This window comes from Artemia franciscana, chromosome 1 (assembly GCF_032884065.1).
Source record: "Artemia franciscana chromosome 1, ASM3288406v1, whole genome shotgun sequence".
Classification (NCBI taxonomy): Eukaryota; Metazoa; Arthropoda; class Branchiopoda; order Anostraca; family Artemiidae; genus Artemia; species Artemia franciscana.
Window position 1 is genome coordinate 14,095,472 of NC_088863.1, and position 24,272 is coordinate 14,119,743.

At 31.9% G+C, this 24,272-nt stretch overlaps 2 protein-coding genes across 8 annotated transcripts in view; both read right to left on the reverse strand.

The window, feature by feature from the left end:
* LOC136026012 (uncharacterized) overlaps window positions 1-15,920 on the reverse strand; it is a 110,339-nt gene extending 94,419 nt beyond the window's left edge. For all 7 annotated transcript variants that reach the window (XM_065702165.1, XM_065702216.1, XM_065702206.1 and 4 more), the window contains exons 1-4: window positions 15,749-15,920; window positions 11,904-12,066; window positions 10,179-10,349; window positions 7,923-8,090 (exon numbers count right to left, since the gene is read on the reverse strand). In XM_065702165.1, the coding sequence (XP_065558237.1) occupies window positions 7,923-8,090; window positions 10,179-10,349; window positions 11,904-11,949 (385 nt within the window). In that variant the 5' untranslated portion in view covers window positions 11,950-12,066; window positions 15,749-15,920. The remainder of the gene's footprint in view (window positions 1-7,922; window positions 8,091-10,178; window positions 10,350-11,903; window positions 12,067-15,748) is intronic.
* LOC136026093 (FGGY carbohydrate kinase domain-containing protein-like) overlaps window positions 1-24,272 on the reverse strand; it is a 461,793-nt gene that overhangs the window by 323,784 nt on the left and 113,737 nt on the right. The window lies entirely within an intron of this gene.

Sequence of the window (24,272 nt, forward strand, 5' to 3'; positions counted from 1 at the left end):
ATATGCATGCTAAAATTGAATCAGAACGTTTGCTATATATCCACCTGAATCAGACCAAGCTCCGCTCTGAACAATACATTCATTTGCGAGATGCAGTTATAAATGACGGTAATACCACGAACGTTGGAAGATTAACAATTTTACCTTCGTCATATGCTGGCAGTCCCCGCCATATGCATGAATATGCTCAAGATGCTATTGCGTATGTTCGTCTCTATGGTCGTCCAGATTTATTTATTACATTTACATGTAATCAATCTTGGGACGAGATACTGCAGCTTTTACTTCAAGGACAATCGGCGGTTCATAGGCATGACATTACGGCCCGTGTCTTCCGGCAAAAGTTGAAATCACTGATAAACTACATAGTAAAACTTGAAGTGTTTGGGTCAGTGCGATGCTGGATGTACTCAGTGGAATGGCAAAAACGAGGTTTGCCACACGCACATATACTAATCTGGCTACATAAAAAAAATTACTTCGAACGAAATTGATGATGTGATTTCCGCTGAAATCTATCTATATATATAAAAATAAGTTGTCTGTCTGTGTGTCTGTCTGTCAGGTGACGTCATGTTTCTGTGTCGACTGACGTCATGAAGTTAGTTGTCGTCATTTTTGCTATGACGGTGACGTCATTAAAGATATTTAAGACATATATGTTCACGTAGAAATCTATTAATGTTTAAGTTTAAAATGACTGATGAACTTACAATGGCAAAAGCCGATGAAGATGCTCAAAGAGTCTATGCTAAAAAACTTGCTGCTGATAGAGAGAGTCAGAAAAGAAAGCGTGCCGAGGAATCAAAAGAACAGCAAGGAAACAGGCTTGAGGCTAAAGAACGCAAAACCGCGCAGTTAGATGAAGATCCACCTGGACAGCGAGAGTCAAAACATATCAAAACTGAAAATGATAGCGATGGTGATTGGGTTTGGGATTTTGACTTGGATAAAGTCATCAATGCCTACCAGATTTTAGTTAAAAAAACAAAGGTTCGGCGATATGTATTTCATAGTGAAGCTGAAAAATAAAGAAGAAAAAGAAAACTGAAAAAAGAAAAACTGTAAAAAACTAAAAAATACTAAAAAGAAAAAACACTCAAAGAGAAATTACAGACCGGGACACAAATGATGACCGGGACAGAGGGAATATAAATAACGACCGGGACACTCAAAGAGAAATTACATAATAGGATACCGGGACACAAATAACGACCGGGACACAGGGAATATAAATGACGACCAGGACACAGGTATTTAAGAATATCGTTCAAAGACAAATTTTTAATTGGAAGAAGACCGTTGAAAGAGTAATTTCTAATTGTAAAATGACTGAAGAACCTACAATGGCAACACCCGAGGAAGCTGATCAAAACGAATGTATTCAAGCCGAAGTAGCTGAGCTGGTAAAGCGTTATGTTTCAGGTTCTAGGTCCGAGAGGCTCCAGGTTTGAACCTTGGCTATAGCATTAATTCAAAAGAAGAAAAAAACTAAAAAAGGTAAAAACTACAAAAAAACTAATATGGCGCGTAACGACTTATGCACGCGGGGGGGCTTGGGGGGGGCGCGAAGCGCCCCACCAACTAGGTGTTGGGGTGGCGTCATTATATATATACTAGCTGTTGGGGTGGCGCTTCGCGCCACCCCAACACCTAGTTGGTGGGGGCGCTTCGCGCCCCCCCCCAAGCCCCCCGCGCGCGTAAGTCGTTACGCGCCATAATAGTTACGCGCCATTGTAGTTGTGTCCCTATGTCCCACCTGTGAATATAGATATATATATATATATATATATATATATATATATATATATATATATATATATATATATATATATATGGTTTTAACTACGTAAAACTTGCGAATATACAACATTCTTTGCTGTCCCATTGTCTTTGCATATAAATAGATTGTCAGGTTTACCGACTCTTGAACATGCAACATATAATGGTCCATGGGAAAACAATCTGTATTCAGATCTATACCTCATGATTCTAATGATTGCCCTTGAGCTTTGTTGATGGTGATTGCTAATCGACCATTCCCTGTCCCGGTGTCCCGGTCGTCATTTATATCCCCCTGTTTCCCCCGGTGTCCCCGTTGTAGTTGTGTCCCTGTGTCCCGGTCGTCATTTATATTCCCTGTGTCCCGGTCGTCATTTGTATCCCGGTGTCCCGGTCTGTATATACATTCGTTTTTTAGTTTTGTTTTTCTCCTTTATTTTTTTTCCTTTTTTTTTCTTTTTTAGTTTATTTAGATTTTTAGATTTTTTAGTTTTTTTATTAGTTTTTAGTTTTTTTTTCTTTTTAGTTTTTTTTTGTCCCGGTCGTCATTTATATCCCCCTGTTTCCCCCGGTGTCCCCGTTGTAGTTGTGTCCCTGTCTCCCGGTCGTCATTTATATTCCCTGTGTCCCGGTCGTCATTTGTATCCCGGTGTCCCGGTCTGTATATACATTCGTTTTTTAGTTTTGTTTTTCTCCTTTATTTTTTTCCTTTTTTTTTCTTTTTTAGTTTATTTAGATTTTTAGATTTTTTTATTAGTTTTTAGTTTTTTTTTTCTTTTTAGTTTTTTTGTAGTTTTTACCTTCTTTTTAGTTTTGTTAGTTTTTTTTTTTACTTATGTCCTGGTCGTCATTTATACTCCCTGTGTTCCGGTGCTTTGTTGATTGCTAATCGAACATTCCTTTTGTCCTGGTCGCTTTCTCTTTGAGTGTCGTCATTTATTTTTTTCTTTTTTAGTTCTTTTAGTTTTTACCTTTTTTAGTTTTTTTTAGTTTTTTAGATGAAAATTTTTTTTAGTTTTTTCCTTTTTTTCTTTTTAGTTTTTTATTGGTTTTTACCTTTATTTTAGCTTATTTTTCAGTTTTTTCCTTTTTTCCTTTTATTTTTTTTAGTTTTTTACCTTTTTTTAGTTTTTTTAGTTTTTTTAGTTTTTTTAGTTTTTTAGCTTTTTTACTTTTTTTATTAGTTTTTAGTTTTTTTGTAGTTTTTGCCTTTTTTTAGTTTTTTCATTTTTTTTTAGTTTTTTATTGGTTTTTACCTTTATTTTAGCTTATTTTTCAGTTTTTTCCTTTTTTTTTAGTTTTTTTTAGTTTTTAGTTTTTTTAGTTTTTTACCTTTTTTTAGTTTTTTTAGTTTTTTTAGCTTTTTTATTTTTTTATTAGTTTTTTTGTAGTTTTTGCCTTTTTTTAGTTTTTTTAGTTTTTTAGCTTTTTTATTAGTTTTTAGTTTTTTTGTAGTTTTTGACCATAGGCAGCGCTGCTCCATCATAGCTACTAATATCATTGAAATTTTAAAGGAGCTAGTTTGATTCGAAAACGAAAGTTCTAGTGTCCCTTTTAAGATTCAAGTAATAAGAAGGCAATCAGACCTCCTCTCTAGCGTACTACGAATTTTAAAAGAAAAAAAAACAAAAACATTTAAACTATTGTTTTATTTTTCCCTTAAAAAGACTAAGTCAATATAAAACAAGCAGAAATTAATTTAATACACTTTTCATCATAATAAGTTTTTCAGCGAAAAGTAAAGAATTCTATTAAACCGAAAATGAGCAAAAATAAAATATAATAATAAACCATGCGTACAACTACCATAAATCAGTATCAATAAGTAAAAAAAAAAAAAAAAAAAAAAAAAAAAAAAAAAAAAAAAAAAAATTACTTTAAATAGCGAAGTAACTCGAAACGAGCAGAAACTAACATGAATAAGGTTCACAACCCCTATGCCTTCTCAAAGCCAAAACTAATTTGTACTTTACTAAACAAAACAAAAGATACAAATTAATGTTCAATGTTAGTTTATTATTCATGTTAAATAAAAAGTTTTTTTAATCGAAAGTAAGGAGCGACATTAAAACTTAAAACGGACAGAAATTAATTCGAATGTGAAAGGTGCTGCTACCTCCTCAACGCCCCGCTCTTTGCGCTAAAGTTTGACTCTTTCGCTCAACTCTACTTTTTAAATCAGTAAAATACTGATTCTGTTCGTTTTTAGTTTTAAGGTCGCTTCTTACTTTCAATTAAAAGGACTTGTTTTTTTATTTAATTTCTGAACGTTTTTGAATCAATACATGTTTTGATTTTGGCCCTCCGCAGATGAATAATTAAAACGAAATTTGCATTTTTTTTTTTTTTTTTTGGTTGAATGCCTTTCTCATAGTTTTGATCGAATGATTTTGAGAAGAAAAGGAGCAGAGGAGGAGGCCTAGTTGCCCTCCAATATTTTGGTTACTTAAAAATGCAACTAGAGCTTTTAGTTAGTAAAAGATATCCGTAACTCACGAGTTAGCTTACGTAACGAACTTCTGTATGTTTTGTTACGTATCTGAGGGGTTCACCCCCTCGTCAGAACCTTGCTCTTTACACTAAAGCTTAAATTTTGTCCCAATTCCTTAAGAATGACTCCTGAATTACAAAGGCCGTAGAATAAATAGTTGAAATTACTAAAAATACTTTAGCGTAAAGAGCGCCGTATTAGAAGGAGGTGAACCCCTCAAATGCATAATAATTTCTGTTCGTTTTAGGTTTTAATGCTTCTCCTTACTTTCAGTTGAAAAAACTTTTTCATGTTTATTTTTTCATTGTTTTTTTTTAGATAATGCTAGAAAATCCTGCACTCTGTTCATGGAAATTTTCTTCCCCCATGACAAATTCCTCCATGGAAAGTTCCCTCAACTATCCCCCTCTTCTCAACCTCTCACCCCCAACCAAAAAAATCCCCCTGAAAACGTCTGTACAATTCCCAATAACCATACTATATGTAAGCACTGGTGAAAGTTTGTAACTTGTTGCCCCTCCCATGGGGACTGTGGGGACGTAAGTCGTCCCCAAAGACATAGTTATAAAGTTTTTCGACTATGCTGAATAGAATTGATATCTCAGAATTTTGATTAAAGCCTTTTCAGACACAATTACCGGACCTTTATCTAATATTTTTAACCAAACTACAAAATCTGGTACATTTCCAAGATGCTGGAAACTAGGTTTTATAACACCCATCCCAAGGAAATCTTCCAGTCTGACTATAACCAACATGCGTCCTATTACACTCACTCCAGTTTTTTTCCAAGCTTTACGAAGGGTTCCTTTGTGACTGGCTTAAAATTAAAATTATACCACGCATTGACATCCGACGGTTTGGTAATTTAAGAAAAACGTCCACCACCCATTACCTTGTACACTTGATTCACACGATCCAAAGTGAACTAGAGAAACCAAATGTATGGCTAAACCTGGTTTTAATCGATTTCCAAAAAGCGTTTGACTTAGTTGACCACACTATCCTAATTCGTTTACTACATGATAACTTTGAAATTGACCCACTTTTAGTAAATATTGTTACATTGTTCCTTTCAGACAGATCACAAGTTGTAAAATACAAAAATACCTTCTCTAACCCCCTCCCTAGGTACTGTGGAATACCTCAAGGAACCTTATTGGGACCACTATTATTTCTTGTCATGATTAACGAAATTGGCAAGGAATTCCCCCAAAGATGGAAATATGTGGATGACTTGTCGATCCTTGAAGTATGTGATAGGAATATTAAAAGTGACCCCGTTGAAATCCTAACTAAATGTTTGGATGAATCTAAGAATCTAAATATGACAGTAAATCCCACTAAATCATAGATACTGACGATCAACTTCTTGAAATCTATTCCTGCTTTTTGCGACCCGATCCCAAGCGAAACGCTAGTGAAACATGTTAAGCTTCTTGGTGTCACAATTTCTAATGATCTTAAGTGGGACACACATGTTTCCAACATTGTAAACAAGCAAATGTTTCACTATCCATGTTTAAGCTGCTAAACAAATTTAATTGTCCTAAGATACATTCCCTCCGTGTTTACTTATCCCTTATCAGGCCGTTATTGGAATATGCATGTCCGGTCTGGCATTCGCAGCTTTCAAATGAACTTGGTGACAAAATCGAGTCGGTCCAAAAGCGTTCGCTCAGGATCATTTACAAAGAAGGCAAAATTCCATACTCCTTCCTCCTTAAAGCTGCACGCATTACCACCTTAAAAGAAAGGAGGGAAAAAATCTGCCTGCTTTTCGCTAAATCAGTCATTTCCAATCCCCGTACTGAGGACTTACTCCCTGATTTTCACAATCCCATCAGACTCCAACTCCCCCAATCAGCCTCCTTAGCAATCCCAACTTACTCTCCGATCCTTACTGTTACAGAAAGGTTTCGTAAAAGTGTTATACCCTTTATTCTGGAACACCTTAATAGCAATTCGTGATTATGTACTTGCCAAATTCCCCTTTTCCTCTATGGCCGTTTTTAATCTTTGTTGATTTACTGCAATGTTTTTGTAATTTAAGTGTTAAGTTTACTGATTTGCCCTTTATCTTTGATGATTTTGCTTTTTTAATTCCTTTTAATTTTAAGTGTTTGACTTAATGTACTGTTCTGAGTTTTTTTCTTAGCTTTTACTGACATATAAAGCGAATTCGGCTCTATAGAGCTTGTGATAGTCTTTTGAAAATAAATATTATCGTATCTTATCTTACCCCTGAAAAAAAAAAAAAAAAATAAGCATGCATCTGTGATCTGCCTTCTGGCAAAAAATGCAAAATTCCACATTCTCTGATTCGCTAAATCTAATGGTGTGATTTTCGTTAAGATTCTATGAATTTTAGGGGGTGTTTCCCCCTATTTTCTAAAATAAGACAAATTTTCTCAGGCTCTTAACTTTTGATGGGTAAGACTAAACTTGATGGAACTTATATATTTAAAATCAGCTTTAAAATGCAATTCTTTTGATGTAGCTATTGGTATCAAAATTCCGTTTTTTAGGGTTTTGGTTACTATTGAGCCGGGTTGCTCTTTACTACAGTTCATTACCACGAACTGTTTGATGCTAATCTTAATTCCTTGAGTCTTGATTGTTTTTGATTTATTAAGGCTAAAAAAATGAAAACATTTAAAATGAATTTTTTTCAGTAAGGTACAAATTATGTTCTGGCCTTGAGAAGGAATTGGGGTAGTTAGCCCAACTCCTATTAATTTCTGTTCGTTTTGAGTTTGACTTGATTAATGAAGTTAATTTCTGTTCGTTTTGGGTTCCATAATCCTTATATTTATTGATGCTGATTTTTTATTATAGTTTCTGTTCCTTTTGAGTTTCGTTTATTTGTTCATTCCGATTTGTGGTAGTTTTAAAATTTTCACAATAATTTATTTCTGCTCATTTTTGATTTAATGGAGCTCTTTACTTTTCTTTGAAAAAACTTATTTTTTGGAAAGTTTATTAAAGTAATAAAATGAAATGAGGACTGATTGTACTATTTTTATTTTATTGATTTTTCCTACAGAGGACCTGTAGCCTAAAAGCTGTAAAACGCATACCATTTTTTAAATAATTCAAAAAACCTTAGCAATCCCCTGCATTGCCAAACAGATGCCCTAAATTATATATATATTTGATGAATTAGTTTTGACCCAATTATTGAAGGAAATTCTTGTTCATTTTGGGTTCCATAATACATATATTTATTGATGAAGATTTATTTATCGTAATTCCTGTTCATTTTAATTTCATTTATTTGTTCATTCTGATTTGAGGTAGTTTTACATATGGTACATTATCTGATTTTTGCTCATTTTACAGCAATCACTCTCCCAATAAAAGAATCTCTTCTTTAAAATAAATCTTTAAATACTTAAATAGTTTTTTGTTTTTTTTTAAGCCAAGGAATGACAATGAAGCATACTGATTAACACACTTTAGCCAAATTTCAAACAATTTAAATAAATACAAGTTTGATGCCAGATCAAGCTGGCTCTGGAAATTATTATGTGAGCAAGTGAGGTAGGCCTATTTGCTAAAATCTTCACATCAATATATCTCATTGTGAATGGGAATTCGCCAAATGCTAATTTCCAGTACTAACTGAAAAAAAAGTTTTTTTTTTTACCTGGAGAGGTGCTTGATTTCTTTAATGCCATAGAAGCCATTTCATAGAAGCCGAATTCCGGGTCTTCAACAGGCTCTAAAAAAGACAAGGTGTTCTTGGGGGTATGATCAGGGTTAGAAAGTTGATTCAACTCTTTTGTTCCAAAGGTCTCATTTTCAGCTTTGACTTCTGAAAAAAATACCAATTTTACAAAACTGATTTGACAGTTTCAAAACAAAGAAAAACTTTCATATCTTCTCAAAATATCCATAGGACAAGTTGCTTTAAAACAATAAATCTGGATAAAATCATCACTGCAAACAAGAGTGGCAAGTCAAAGATACTCCAGAATAGTCAACCCACAGGGAATTAATTATCATTAAGCCAAAACAACTGGCGTTAAAAAGTAGCTTTTGATTTACTTCAGCATTGTAATCTGATTAGGAGTTTATCACAGCAAAAGAAAATATAGATGCTTTGAAGGTTTTGCCCTCTTTTCCAAGGGTCAACTACCATATTATCAATAGCTCAGTAAGTTATTTCTTAATTTCTTTTCTTTATTTTTGTATGATCTTATTACTTTCTATTTTTTTGTTTTCTTTATATATTATTGTGATCTGATTAGGAGTTTATCAGAGCAAAAGAAAATATAGATGCTTTGAAGGTTTTGCCCTCTTTTCCAAGGGTCAACTACCATATTATCAATAGCTCAGTAAGTTATTTCTTAATTTCTTTTGTTTATTTTTATATGATCTTATTACTTTCTATTTTTCTGTTTTCTTTATATATTTTTAATAAAAGCTACTTTTAAGTAGCTACTTTATTATATAGCTACTTTTACTTGTCCCCTTAAAAAAGGAACAAGAACTTCTGATTCCCAATCCAATGAGCCACCTTTGGAGTTTACATGACCACTATTTCTATATAAACCTTATATTCCATCGGGGCCTATATTCCATCTGATCTGATATAATATTCTTGACTGTTCTTACAATTTGTATATAATTGAAGATTGTAAGTACTACTTACAATCTCTAAAACACATACTGTCCTTTATATGTTTCAAAAAACCTTGCCATTCCCATACATTCAGATACCCTAAATTATATATATATATATATATATATATATATATATATATATATATATATATATATATATATATATATATATATATATATATATATATATATATATATATATATTTAACTGGGCAACCCAGAAAATGCTATGAAATTAAAATAAAATGCTTTTAAGAATTCTTACTTTCATAATTCCTGTAAGAAGTTCACTTTACTTTACTGAAAACCTTCCCTAATAGTCAAATATATAGCCAAAATAATATATTTTTGTCCATGAGTTTTACAGTAGCTTGAAATCATCAATATTGCTAGAATCCCTGAAAAAGTCACGTATAGAAAATTCATGAAGAATATATGATTTAGGCTATACATTTGATAATTAGGGGAAAAGGGTAAAGTAAAGTGACACTCATTTAGGAATGATATAAGTTTTCATGTTACCATTTTTTAAGTTTTCCTTCTGAGGGAGAAAACAACAAAAACAGACGCATCAAATCTTCTCTGAGTCTTCTATACATGACCCACTTCATAAAATTATTTTATACCCTTCCAACCCTTATTATCCAAAGGAATTCTTTTTATAAATCTGGAGGGGGGAGTAAATACCCCAAACTACTCTAAAAATTTCATACCTAAGAAAGTCATGACTTACTTTTTAATTTCTAAATACAGGAGGACTCATTATGTTTTCCTAGACAAATATTCAAAACAAATTGTTCTACAGGCAAACCATAAAAACTTTTGACTTCACTGGTGCAAAATGAATTTTTTATCTTTGTAGGTTTTTAAAGGTTTTTGTGGTAACCAGTTCAGATCATAACAGTCAATATTCTGCTTATTTAAAATTCAACTTGCAATGAGAATAATTGATGGATTTATACATATATTTAAAACGAAATGTACATACTATAAATGTGGATTACAAAAACAATACAGAAATGTGTTTTTAATGCTCATTATCAAGCTTTTTGAAAAACAATATTTGCCAAACTACTTTTCAAGTGAAAACTTGAATGTATTCAAATTTGAATATGTTCATCTAAGGCCATAAAAACGGTTTGGCAAACACCTACACATTGGAAGAAGATCAAACCAAAGTTTCATCTTAAGATTAAGCCCCCTTGTCCTATTTTCTTCCAACAAAATATTATCCATTACATTTCATTGTACAAAAACAAAAAAGTTTGAAGCATACCTTCATGGTCAGGGTATTTAGGTTCCAATTTCTGGGTGTTGTATTCAAATTTACCAGGTCCTAAAATGCTAGGTAAATTAAGCAAAGGAACATTTTCATGTTTTGGTGACAAATGAAGGTTTGGACTTTGAAATGGCTTCTCACTGCAGCCAGGTAAAGCGTCTTTACCTTCTAAAACAAAATTTAAACTGAACAGCCATATAAAATATTCAACAACAAAGAATAATAAACAAATCCCACTGCTGTTTTTTAAGTGTAAAAAATTAAATAGATTGACATTACATATATATATTGTTAAAATCATCTTTTTATAACAAAAAAAACCTAAAATATTAAACCAAATTTATTAGCACAGAACATCTAAGATAAAGATAAATCTAAAATAATGTGTAGAATAAAAAAAAAAAATTGAATATTGAGTAAAGAAACACAGCTAAAAGATAAACATTTTACAGCTTTACAATTACAAAAAAATTAAAATAAAAAGGGAAAAATACCAATCAACTAGGGTTTTCTGCATTAGTTTCCGAAATATAAAATTCAAAATGTAGTCTCCCAAAGTTAAGCAGCTGAATTCAACTAACTTTATCCCTCCCCCCCTATAACTTAATATTCCCATCTGAAGCCCCATAATTACCCCTACTTTGTGGGTAATACTTTGAATATCATGTCTGCCCAAAAAACAGAGTGACATAAAATCCTTCTACCAAATGATTACTTGTCTCAAAAAACTTAAAAAATTAAAGCTAATAAACTGAGTTTAGATGTGTCTACCATCAAAAAAGAAGAATTTTTTTTTAACAACCTCAGCTTTTATTGGTTAGACTAAAGTACATATGCAATTATATTTTTTTTCCAATTTCTGGGTGTTGTATTCAAATTTACCAGGCCCTGAAATGCTAGGTGAATTAAGCAAAGGAACATTTTCATGTTTTGGTGACAAATGATGGCTTGGACTTTGAAATGGCTTCTCACTGCAGCCTGGTAAAGCATCTTGAACTTCTAAAACAAAAGTTAAATTGAACAGTCATATAAAATATTCAACAATAAAGCATAATAAATGAATCCCACTGCTTTATTTTTAGTTAAGTGAAAAAAATTAAATAGATTGATATTACATATATAATTGAAATTATCTTTTTATTACAAAAAAAACTGAAATATCAAACCAAATTTATTAGCATAGAACATCTAAGATAAAGATAAATGTAAAATAATGTTTAGAATAAGATAAAAATTGAATATTGAGTAAGTAAACCCAGCTAAAAGATAAACATTTTACAGCTTTACAATTACAAAAAAAAAAGTGAAAAATACCAATCAATTATGGTCTTCTGCATTAGTTTCCAAAATATAAAACTTAAAATGTAGTCTCCCAAAGTTAAGCAGCTGAATTCAACTAACTTTATCCCTCCCCTCCTATAATTTAATATTTCTATCTGAAGCCTCATAACTACCTCTACTTTGTGGGTAATATTTTGAACTTCATGTCTACACAAAAACAGAGTGACACAAAATCCTTCTACCAAATGATTACTTGTCTCAAAAAACTTAAAAATTAAGGCTAATAAACTAAGTTTAGATATATTTTCTATCACAAAGAAGATTTTTTTTTTTTTTAAACCTCAGCTCTTATTGGTTAGATTAAAGTATATATGCAGTTACATTTTTTTTATGACCACTTATTGATCATGGAAGATAAAAAGCAATAACTGCATAACTTACCATTCTTAATGAAATAATCCTCAGAAACTGTGGTAAGTTTAGCCATTGCAGGTCCACAAACGATTTTGGAATAGAGTTGATGCAAATTAAGAGAAGTGTAACAGTATATTGAACACTTGGATAAAGCAATCAGAGTTTAGTAGGGAGAGTGCAAGCAAAGTCCCTAGAAATACAAAATCTATGACTTTTAAGGACTAATAATGACTTTTAACCACTGCAAACTATATCGTATCTTTATACAGCTGAAAGAACAGGCTCAATTCCTTCAAAAGTCAAAGGCATAAAAAATCCAAAGTATGGGTGCTAAAATTCAAATTAGTCTAATTTATGTAACTGTATATTGAGATTAGTGTGGAATTTAAGCTATAATAAGCTTTCAGAGTAAAAACAAAAAAAAAGCTGTTATCTTATTCTGTTAGCTGTTATGGCAGCTAGCTGTATCCTGACAGTAAATTTTTCAAGCCAAAACTGTTAGGTTGAAAATTTGGTTGAACTCTTGAACTGAAAGCTTCACCCAGGGTTGTAATGCTGAAAACACCACAATATGTAGGCCTATTATGTATTTCCATGAGTCTATATCAAGCTGTTCTTACTTAGAAGGCTTCAAGAATGTGACTAATGTTTCTTTCTCTTATTATATACTTTCAATAATATATTCAAGTAAATTATGTAAATTATGCTCAATAGCTTGCAGATACAAATTTCAATCAGAGAACATAACAAGTTTAATGTAGGCATGACTATAGCTTGCTAATGAAAGACAGAAATATATGGCACTATATGGATAACTAATCCTTTGGTAAAATTCTAGACAAGCTACTTTTTGCTGTCTCTAAAATAAAACTTTACTAATGAATCATTTGGTAGAAAACTTTACTAAAACACATTCTGGAAAAGATACTGCCAGCTACTATATTAAGCCTCCCCAGATTTTTTATGCCTTAGAAATTTGCCTAATTAAATCTATATACCAAATGGAATTTTGACAAAACAATATTACTGCTGGTAATTGTTTAGTTTCATCACAAGCTGTCTAAGCTGGAAAGCTGTCTAAGTTTCCATACCATAGCACTTAGAAATGCTAATTCTAGGAGTTCATCCATTTCTGGTTGACCCTCCTCCTCCATGGGGCAAACTAAAAATCTGTAAAGTGGGAAGAGTTTTGAAGCTGAGAGAAAAGTTGGGGTTGTACAATGTGAATGAAATTAAAATACTAATTCCAGTTGTCCCTGGTAATTCCTGTATAATAGGAAGTCAAAAGATAAGTAAAATAAAACTCATGCATCCATTAATGTTAATATCCAAGATTGTTCACTTTTACTTTCAAGTTTAAACTAGCCAGCTGTATCTGAACAAAACAAATGCTTGATTTTTCTTACAGATAACATTAACCTATAGAGCAAAGCATATTAGTCCATGAACCCTGCAAGCAGCAGGACAAGGTCTGTATTCTGATTGGTTGAATTGTTAGTTGATCAGAATACAGACCTTGCCCTGCTGCCTGCCTGGATTATGAACTAATATGCTTTGCTCTATAGGTAATTTATCTGTTTGCAAAATCTTTATGGCAGAAGCAATTATTATATTCATAAGGAGCATAAAAAAGGCATCAAGTGGTATGTTGGGTGTGTATTCAAATTCGTTTCTTCAATTAGGATCTGCACCAGACACTATTATAAGAATGTGAAGAGGTGTTGGGCAGGGTGGTGTTCTGTCCCCTATGCTTTTTAAGATTTGTATTTCTAGTTTACTGGCTAAGATTTCAGGTACATATCTTTCTGGTCTTGCGGATGTTTCTTATCTTGTGTATGCTGATGACTTGCTTCTGATTGGCCATTCCAAAAAGGGTCTTTCCAATATGGTCTCTATAGTTTCTGATGCTTTCTCTGATATTGGACTTTCAATTAATATAGATAAATGTGAGTTTCTTCCCTATAACTGTATTAATGCTACTCCCCTTTACTGTAATAACTTCACTATCCCTCTTGTTGATTGTATTCATTGGTTTGGTATCTCTATTACTAATAATCTTTCGAGCTTACATCAGCGTACTGTTTGTGATATAAGTAAAAAGATTCAGATTAGTTATGCAAAAATTGTTGCAAATAGAGGGAAGTATAATAGATGTGCACTGGCTAAACTTTATTCTACTTTCTGTGATCATTCTGTCCTTTATGCTTCAGGTCTTTTCCCCTTCTTAATAATGGTAATTTAAAAAGAATTCGGATAAATTATTTCAAATTTTGCAAATTTCTTCTGTATCTTCCTCCTTGTACAAAAAACTGGACTCTTGTTAAAAAATTCTCAGTTCCTGATATAACTTTGAAGTTCGAGATTCTTCACAAAAAACTCTCTAGTACAGCTTCTGCATGCCTATCCCCTCACCACTGTCTCATCCATTTTTTTGTTGACTATTTGTGTTTATTGTTTTTCTTTTTGTGCTTTTTTTATATTTATTCTTACTCCACCATATTTACTTCATGTATTGTGTGGGTGAAAAATAAAATTAATTAATTAATTAATTGGTGAGTCAGTTATATGAGCTGCTATAAATTTACCCTCCCCTGATCCTCCTTATATTCACTTTGATGGTGTTGATTGAACTCTAAATCCCTAAAATACAAAGACATATCTTTATGGAGTGCTTTGTACTACTTTACCCACTAAACTTCACTTATCTGCATGTGTATTGCAAAGCTCAAATCATAATATTTCTAACGTATTTTGTAGTCCACTTGGTAAAATTCTAGTTTAGTTACTTTTGGCTATCTCAGAAAGGGATTAGGTTAGGAAAATGAAACTTTCAGGGATGGGTCTACAGGCTAAAGTATGTCCCAGGAGGGTATTTTAAAGTACCCACCTCCACTACTTCTCCCTCTAGAGGGTCCTGAAATTTGCCTACATGACAGGTCTATACCTATTGAAATTTTGACAAAACAACATTTTACCTTAATTTTTGGTAAAATTCTAGTCCACTGACTTCTTGCTATCTTGGAAAGTTGTTGGGCTAGAGAATTGAAACTTTCAGGGATGTGTCTACAGGCTAAAGTCTATCCCCAGAAGTTATTTTGAGATCCCTAACTATACCCCTTCCCCCCTCCTCTATATAACGCAGTTTTTTGTGCATGACAGCTTATATTTTGGTCAAATTTGATCCTATATTACTATTAAAAGTGTAAATCCTTGCTTACCTTAGAAAAATTCAACTTTTCACTGTTTTTTAAGCTACTATATTCCATAATTAGTTCACCGGCATTGAAAAACAATTATTACCTTTTATGGTATAGTTCAAAATGGAATGGAGGCATTTAAACGCATCCCCTGTTTGAACCTTCAAATTTGAAAAACTCAAAAAAATTTTCAAAATTGGGCCATATCAATCCTTCTGTTCTTAAAATTTAGGAAATGTATTTCCATATCTTTAAAGCCTTATAAAATGGAATTGAGCAAAGTTATGAAGCTGAAAACAATTTTGTTGTACTTCAATTAAGCAGAAGATCTATTTTGCAAGGTTTCACTTTTATAACACACATATTTTTAAAGGTCAGGGCCCTCTAGAGGGAGAAGGAGTAGAGGTAGGTACTTCAAAATACCTTCCCAGGACATACTTTAGCCTGTAGACCCATCCCTGAAAGTCTCATTTTCCTAACCTAAACCCTTTCCAAGATAGCAGGAAGTCAATTAACTAGAATTTTATCAAAATTATGCTGCAAAGCAGCATAGTTTCTAGTTTAGAGCACTTATAACTGCTAAACCTAGAAGTGCATCCATTTCTGGTTGACCCTCCTCCTCCATGGAGCAAACTTAAAAATGCATAAAGTGGGCTTGCTTACAGGTAGCATTACCTATAGATTAAGAAGCATATTAGTCCATGAGCCCCATGGGCAAGGTCTGTATTAATTGAATAAGCCTTGTTTGAGGTTTTTTTTTCTTTTGAGTTTTGTCACTCTTTGTTGAATGCTGCACTATAGCTATCAACCTTGTCTGCCCTGCATTATTCTTTTCTTCTTGCGATGCTACCCACTGAATTAGAGTTGCGTTTGATTCACTTTTTTAGAGCGTGTTCCAGCTGAGACAAAAAGTAACTAAAAGTTACGGAAAAGTTACTAAAAGTAACTTTTTCCGTTCCAGCTGAGGCTATTTAGCAGCTGGAACGACAGAAAAGTTACTTCGAAGTAACTTTTTCAGTAACTTTTGCTAAAGATAGTTAACGAGCATCTTTAGTTAAGTAACTTAACATCATTATCATCACTACAATAATATAAAACTTTTATGATGACTGACAAACAAAAGTTTGAAGACTATGAGCCTTTATGCAGTGAAGAGAATGGAACTGCAATTGTTCAAAGAACCAGTGATGGTAAGCAATCTTATTTTGACCTTAAAATGATTTTTAATAAAAAATTCATTGGTAAAGTTCAAGCATTAATGTGATCTGCTGGGCATATCTAGAGAAGCTTGGTTGAATAGTTTGTTGGGGGTGAAGTCTTCAGGTCTTGCTTTAGGAAGCTTCTAATTAAATTCCTGTAATCCTTGGACAGTTGCTAGCCTACCCTAAGTCAGTGGTAAATTGTTTTGTAGAGATGGCATAGCCTAGAGTGAGTAATAGGTCTAATTGTCCAGAAAAAAATGTATATAGTTCAAAGAAAGCTAGTTCAATCCCACTTGACAGAAAGAAACACTGTGTTACTCTGGAAGCTGATTTAAAACATTCAATGATAATTACTTAAGCTAGCCTTGGCTAGATTGAATCCTGTAATTCATTGAAGTTCTTCAAAAAACTTTTCAGTTTATTGGTAGCCTGTAACAACTTTTTAATATTAATTTATATATACATTTGAGCCCTCCTAGCAAAGTTTCTTGTAGGCTACTCCTGGCTTGAAAACCTAAGCTTTGGATTTTAAGGCCTGGTGTTGCTCTTATTTTGGTTGGGATAAGGGTCAATGGTGTGACTCTGTAAGCTTAGCCACAGTACATCTAGCTATAATGATTAGCCTACCTGGAGAAATTTAGAGGAAAAACTTAAGAATAATCAAATGTTTTTTGCACTCAAATGAAGAATCAATGTTTTTTAACACTCCCAGCTACAGACATTGAATCAGGATATCACTTGCTGTGCAATGCTGACCATTGGTCAGCATACAATTTTTTTCTTTTTTAAGTAGGCCTAACTTCTTGCTATATTAGAAAATAGGGTCAAAACTAGTAGGCTGTCCAATTATGCAAAATAATGTGAAACTCAAACCCTCATGTATTGCTATCAAAATAGGAATTGAGAAGAATTGTATACATCAATGCATAACAAAAAATCTAAGCTATGCATCAATATGGTTGTTAGTTACTTGTGTGTTATTCAGAACACACTCAATAAGTAAAGTTAGGTTCTTTTGTGAAACAAACTATGATGCAATTACATTTAAATTAATATTTATATATAGAGGTGGTTAGGTTAGGTATTTGATATAATGCACCCCCCCCCCCTTCCCCTAATGTGCAAATAAGGTTTCAGAATTTAGGCTAAGAGATTGGTTAGATAAAGAGGAAATACTGAGTCTAGTACAAGTGGGATTCAGATTGACATTCAGCACTATTGACCATATTTTTACTTTGGAAATATTGAGATAGAAAAATGGTTGGCTATTTGTATCTTTTTAGACCTGAGAAGTGCTTTTGATTCAGTAAATAGAAGGTTGTTAATTGAAACTTAGAAATAGGCTTGCTGTCTTGTTTTGTAGCAATAATAGCAGCTATGTATAGGAGGGTGAAGTTTGTTGTAAAGGTGATGGGGAAATTTTCTAGACTAGTTATGTCTCATTTGGGTGTGAAACAAGGATGTACTTTATCCCCAAAGCTTTTCTCCTTGTTTGTTAATGATTTAGACAGTTTTATGAAAAAATAATGGAGCCCCATTTGTATCTTTGGATTGGTTCAGGCTATCATGTATATTATTTGTAGTGGCCAAAATTGGTTAAGATTATTTTCTTGGACTTCATTGGGTGTGTACCAGCCAAACCAGGGAAACGGTTAAAAACTATAAATCGGAAATTCTGGTTCTTGATTAAGATTTCCAAAAGAGGAATGACAAAGGACATTTTATAGGAAAGGGAAGGGGCTAAGAAGCCTTCAGAATGGCTTTAAAAAAAGGTAGCATGGGCTTTATATCAGAAATATATATATATATATATACTAGCTGTTGGGGTGGCGCTTCGCGCCACCCCAACACCTAGTTGGTGGGGGCGCTTCGCGCCCCCCCCAAGCCCCCCCGCGCGCGTAAGTCGTTACGCGCCATAATAGTTACGCGCCATTGTAGTTGTGTCCCTATGTCCCACCTGTGAATATAGATAGATATATATATATGGTTTTAACTACGTAAAACTTGCGAATATACAACATTCTTTGCTGTCCCATTGTCTTTGCATATAAATAGATTGTCAGGTTTACCGACTCTTGAACATGCAACATATAATGGTCCATGGGAAAACAATCTGTATTCAGATCTATACCTCATGATTCTAATGATTGCCCTTGAGCTTTGTTGATGGTGATTGCTAATCGACCATTCCCTGTCCCGGTGTCCCGGTCGTCATTTACATCCCCCTGTTTCCCCCGGTGTCCCCGTTGTAGTTGTGTCCCTGTGTCCCGGTCGTCATTTATATTCCCTGTGTCCCGGGTCCCGGTCGTCATTTGTATCCCGGTGTCCCGGTCTGTATATACATTCGTTTTTTAGTTTTGTTTTTCTCCTTTATTTTTTTCCTTTTTTTTTCTTTTTTAGCTTATTTAGATTTTTAGATTTTTTAGTTTTTTTATTAGTTTTTAGTTTTTTTTTCTTTTTAGTTTTTTTGTCCCGGTCGTCATTTATATCCCCCTGTTTCCCCCGGTGTCCCCGTTGTAGTTGTGTCCCTGTGTCCCGGTCGTCATTTATATTCCCTGTGTCCCGGTCGTCATTTGTATCCCGGTGTACCGGTCTGTATATACATTCGTTTTTTAGTTTTGTTTTTCTCCTTTATTTTTTTCCTTTTTTTTTCTTTTTTAGTTTATTTAGATTTTTAGATTTTTTAGTTTTGTCCTGGTCGTCATTTATACTCCCTGTGTCCCGGTGCTTTGTTGATTGCTAATCGAATATTCCTTTTGTCCTGGTCGCTTTCTCTTTGAGTGTCGTCATTTATTTTTTTCTTTTTTAGTTCTTTTAGTTTTTACCTTTTTTAGTTTTTTTTTAGTTTTTAGTTTTTTTCTACAATTGGCCATGACTTCCACTTTTCCCACAACTATTCCCTCTTTTGTCAAATTTACCTTTTTTTAGTTTTTTTAGTTTTTTTAGTTTTTTAGCTTTTTTATTTTTTTATTAGTTTTTAGTTTTTTTGTAGTTTTTGCCTTTTTTTTAGTTTTTTTAGTTTTTTAGCTTTTTTATTAGTTTTTAGTTTTTTTTGTAGTTTTTGCCTTTTTTTAGTTTTTTTAGTTTTTTAGCTTTTTTATTTTTTTTATTAGTTTTTAGTTTTTTTTGTAGTTTTTGCCTTTTTTTTCTCTTTGAGTGTCGTCATTTTTAGTTTTTTCCTTTTTTTTTAGTTTTTTATTGGTTTTTACCTTTATTTTAGCTTATTTTTCAGTTTTTTCCTTTTTTTTAGTTTTTTTTTATTTTTTATTTTTTTTAGTTTTTTACCTTTTTTTAGTTTTTTTAGTTTTTTTAGTTTTTTAGCTTTTTTACTTTTTTTATTAGTTTTTAGTTTTTTTTTGTAGTTTTTGCCTTTTTAGTTTTTTATTGGTTTTTACCTTTATAGTTTTTTTAGTTTTTTAGCTTTTTTATTTTTTTTATTAGTTTTTAGTTTTTTTTGTAGTTTTTGCCTTTTTTTAGTTTTTTCAGTTTTGACGTCACCTAATCCAGTTTTTTCAGGTGACGTCACCTGACACATCCATCCATCCATCCACAGACAGACAACTTATTTTTATATATATAGATATATATATATATATATATATATATATATATATATATATACTAGCTGTTGGGGTGGCGCTTCGCGCCACCCCAACACCTAGTTGGTGGGGGCGCTTCGCGCCCCCCCCAAGCCCCCCCGCGCGCGTAAGTCGTTACGCGCCATAATAGTTACGCGCCATTGTAGTTGTGTCCCTATGTCCCACCTGTGAATATAGATATATATATATATATATGGTTTTAACTACGTAAAACTTGCGAATATACAACATTCTTTGCTGTCCCATTGTCTTTGCATATAAATAGATTGTCAGGTTATCCCCCTGTTTCCCCCGGTGTCCCCGTTGTAGTTGTGTCCCTGTGTCCCGGTCGTCATTTATATTCCCTGTGTCCCGGGTCCCGGTCATCATTTGTATCCCGGTGTCCCGGTCTGTATATACATTCGTTTTTTAGTTTTGTTTTTCTCCTTTATTTTTTTCCTTTTTTTTTCTTTTTTAGCTTATTTAGATTTTTAGATTTTTTAGTTTTTTTTATTAGTTTTTAGTTTTTATTTCTTTTTAGTTTTTTTGTCCCGGTCGTCATTTATATCCCCCTGTTTCCCCCGGTGTCCCCGTTGTAGTTGTGTCCCTGTGTCCCGGTCGTTATTTATATTCCCTGTGTCCCGGTCGTCATTTGTATCCCGGTGTACCGGTCTGTATATACATTCGTTTTTTAGTTTTGTTTTTCTCCTTTATTTTTTTCCTTTTTTTTTCTTTTTTAGTTTATTTAGATTTTTAGATTTTTTAGTTTTTTTATTAGTTTTTAGTTTTTTTTTTCTTTTTAGTTTTTTTGTAGTTTTTAACTTCTTTTTAGTTTTGTTAATTTTTTTTTTTACTTATGTCCTGGTCGTCATTTATACTCCCTGTGTCCCGGTGCTTTGTTGATTGCTAATCGAACATTCCTTTTGTCCTGGTCGCTTTCTCTTTGAGTGTCGTCATTTATTTTTTTCTTTTTTAGTTCTTTTAGTTTTTACCTTTTTTAGTTTTTTTTTAGTTTTTAGTTTTTTTAGTTTTTTACCTTTTTTTAGTTTTTTTAGTTTTTTAGCTTTTTTATTTTTTTTATTAGTTTTTAGTTTTTTTGTAGTTTTTGCCTTTTTTTTTAGTTTTTTGTCCTGGTCGCTTTCTCTTTGAGTGTCGTCATTTATTAGTTTTTTCCTTTTTTTTTTAGTTTTTTATTGGTTTTTACCTTTATTTTAGCTTATTTTTCAGTTTTTTCCTTTTTTTTAGTTTTTTTTTATTTTTTATTTTTTTTTAGTTTTTTACCTTTTTTTAGTTTTTTTAGTTTTTTTAGTTTTTTAGCTTTTTTACTTTTTTTATTAGTTTTTAGTTTTTTTTTGTAGTTTTTGCCTTTTTTTAGTTTTTTCAGTTTTTTTTTTAGTTTTTTATTGGTTTTTACCTTTATAGTTTTTTTAGTTTTTTAGCTTTTTTATTTTTTTTATTAGTTTTTAGTTTTTTTTGTAGTTTTTGCCTTTTTTTAGTTTTTTCAGTTTTGACGTCACCTAATCCAGTTTTTTCAGGTGACGTCACCTGACACATCCATCCACACATCCATCCACACATCCACAGACAGACAACTTATTTTTATATATATAGACTAGCTGTTGGGGTGGCGCTTCGCGCCACCCCAACACCTAGTTGGTGGGGGCGCTTCGCGCCCCCCCCAAGCCCCCCCGCGCGCGTAAGTCGTTACGCGCCATAATAGTTACGCGCCATTGTAGTTGTGTCCCTATGTCCCACCTGTGAATATAGATAGATATATATATATGGTTTTAACTACGTAAAACTTGCGAATATACAACATTCTTTGCTGTCCCATTGTCTTTGCATATAAATAGATTGTCAGGTTTACCGACTCTTGAACATGCAACATATAATGGTCCATGGGAAAACAATCTGTATTCAGATCTATACCTCATGATTCTAATGATTGCCCTTGAGCTTTGTTGATGGTGATTGCTAATCGACCATTCCCTGTCCCGGTGTCCCGGTCGTCATTTACATCCCCCTGTTTCCCCCGGTGTCCCCGTTGTAGTTGTGTCCCTGTGTCCCGGTCGTCATTTATATTCCCTGTGTCCCGGGTCCCGGTCGTCATTTGTATCCCGGTGTCCCGGTCTGTATATACATTCGTTTTTTAGTTTTGTTTTTCTCCTTTATTTTTTTCCTTTTTTTTTCTTTTTTAGCTTATTTAGATTTTTAGATTTTTTAGTTTTTTTATTAGTTTATAGTTTTTTTTTTGTTTTTAGTTTTTTTGTCCCGGTCGTCATTTATATCCCCCTGTTTCCCCCGGTGTCCCCGTTGTAGTTGTGTCCCGGTGTCCCGGTCGTCATTTATATTCCCTGTGTCCCGGTCGTCATTTGTATCCCGGTGTACCGGTCTGTATATGCATTCGTTTTTTAGTTTTGTTTTTCTCCTTTATTTTTTTCCTTTTTTTTTCTTTTTTTTATACTCCCTGTGTCCCGGTGCTTTGTTGATTGCTAATCGAACATTCCTTTTGTCCTGGTCGCTTTCTCTTTGAGTGTCGTCATTTATTTTTTTCTTTTTTAGTTCTTTTAGTTTTTACCTTTTTAAGTTTTTTTTAGTTTTTAGTTTTTTTAGTTTTTTACCTTTTTTTAGTTTTTTTAGTTTTTTTAGTTTTTTAGCTTTTTTATTTTTTTTATTAGTTTTTAGTTTTTTTGTAGTTTTTGCCTTTTTTTTAGTTTTTTTAGTTTTTTAGCTTTTTTATTAGTTTTTAGTTTTTTTTGTAGTTTTTGCCTTTTTTTAGTTTTTTTAGTTTTTTAGCTTTTTTATTTTTTTTATTAGTTTTTAGTTTTTTTTGTAGTTTTTGCCTTTTTTTCTCTTTGAGTGTCGTCATTTATTAGTTTTTTCCTTTTTTTTTTAGTTTTTTATTGGTTTTTACCTTTATTTTAGCTTATTTTTCAGTTTTTTCCTTTTTTTTAGTTTTTTTTTATTTTTTATTTTTTTTAGTTTTTTACCTTTTTTTAGTTTTTTTAGTTTTTTTAGTTTTTTAGCTTTTTTACTTTTTTTATTAGTTTTTAGTTTTTTTTTTGTAGTTTTTGCCTTTTTTTAGTTTTTTCAGTTTTTTTTTAGTTTTTTTTTGTAGTTTTTGCCTTTTTTTAGTTTTTTTAGTTTTTTAGCTTTTTTATTTTTTTTATTAGTTTTTAGTTTTTTTTGTAGTTTTTGCCTTTTTTAGTTTTTTCAGTTTTGACGTCACCTGATCCAGTTTTTTCAGGTGACGTCACCTGACACATCCATCCACACATCCATCCACAACTTATTTTTATATATATAGATAGATAGATATATATATATATATATATATATATATATATATATATATTTATACATAGAATAAATACTTGAAGTAGTACTTGAAGTATTACTTAAGTAATACTTAAGTCTGTGGATCTGTGGATGGATCAGGTGACGTCACCTGAAAAAACTGGATCAGGTGACGTCAAAACTGAAAAACTAAAAAAAGGCAAAAACTACAAAAAAAACTAAAAACTAATAAAAAAAATAAAAAAGCTAAAAAACTAAAAAAACTAAAAAAAGGCAAAAACTACAAAAAAAACTAAAAACTAATAAAAAAGCTAAAAAACTAAAAAAACTAAAAAAAAGGCAAAAACTACAAAAAAAACTAAAAACTAATAAAAAAAATAAAAAAGCTAAAAAACTAAAAAAACTAAAAAAAACTAAAAACTAAAAAAAACTAAAAAAAAGGAAAAAACTGAAAAATAAGCTAAATAAAGGTAAAAACCAATAAAAAACTAAAAAAAAACTGAAAAAACTAAAAAAAGGCAAAAACTACAAAAAAACTAAAAACTAATAAAAAAAAGTAAAAAAGCTAAAAAACTAAAAAAACGAAAAAAACTAAAAAAACGAAAAAAACTAAAAAAGGTAAAAAACTAAAAAAAATAAAAAATAAAAAAAAACTAAAAAAAAGGAAAAAACTGAAAAATAAGCTAAAATAAAGGTAAAAACCAATAAAAAACTAAAAAGAAAAAAAGGAAAAAACTAAAAAAAATTTTCATCTAAAAAACTAAAAAAAACTAAAAAAGGTAAAAACTAAAAGAACTAAAAAAGAAAAAAATAAATGACGACACTCAAAGAGAAAGTGACCAGGACAAAAGGAATGTTCAATTAGCAATCAACAAAGCACCAGGACACAGGGAGTATAAATGACGACCAGGACATAAGTAAAAAAAAACTAACAAAACTAAAAAGAAGGTAAAAACTACAAAAAAACTAAAAACAAAAAAAAACTAAAAACTAATAAAAAAACTAAAAAATCTAAAAATCTAAATAAACTAAAAAAGAAAAAAAAAAGGAAAAAAATAAAGGAGAAAAACAAAACTAAAAAACGAATGTATATACAGACCGGTACACCGGGATACAAATGAC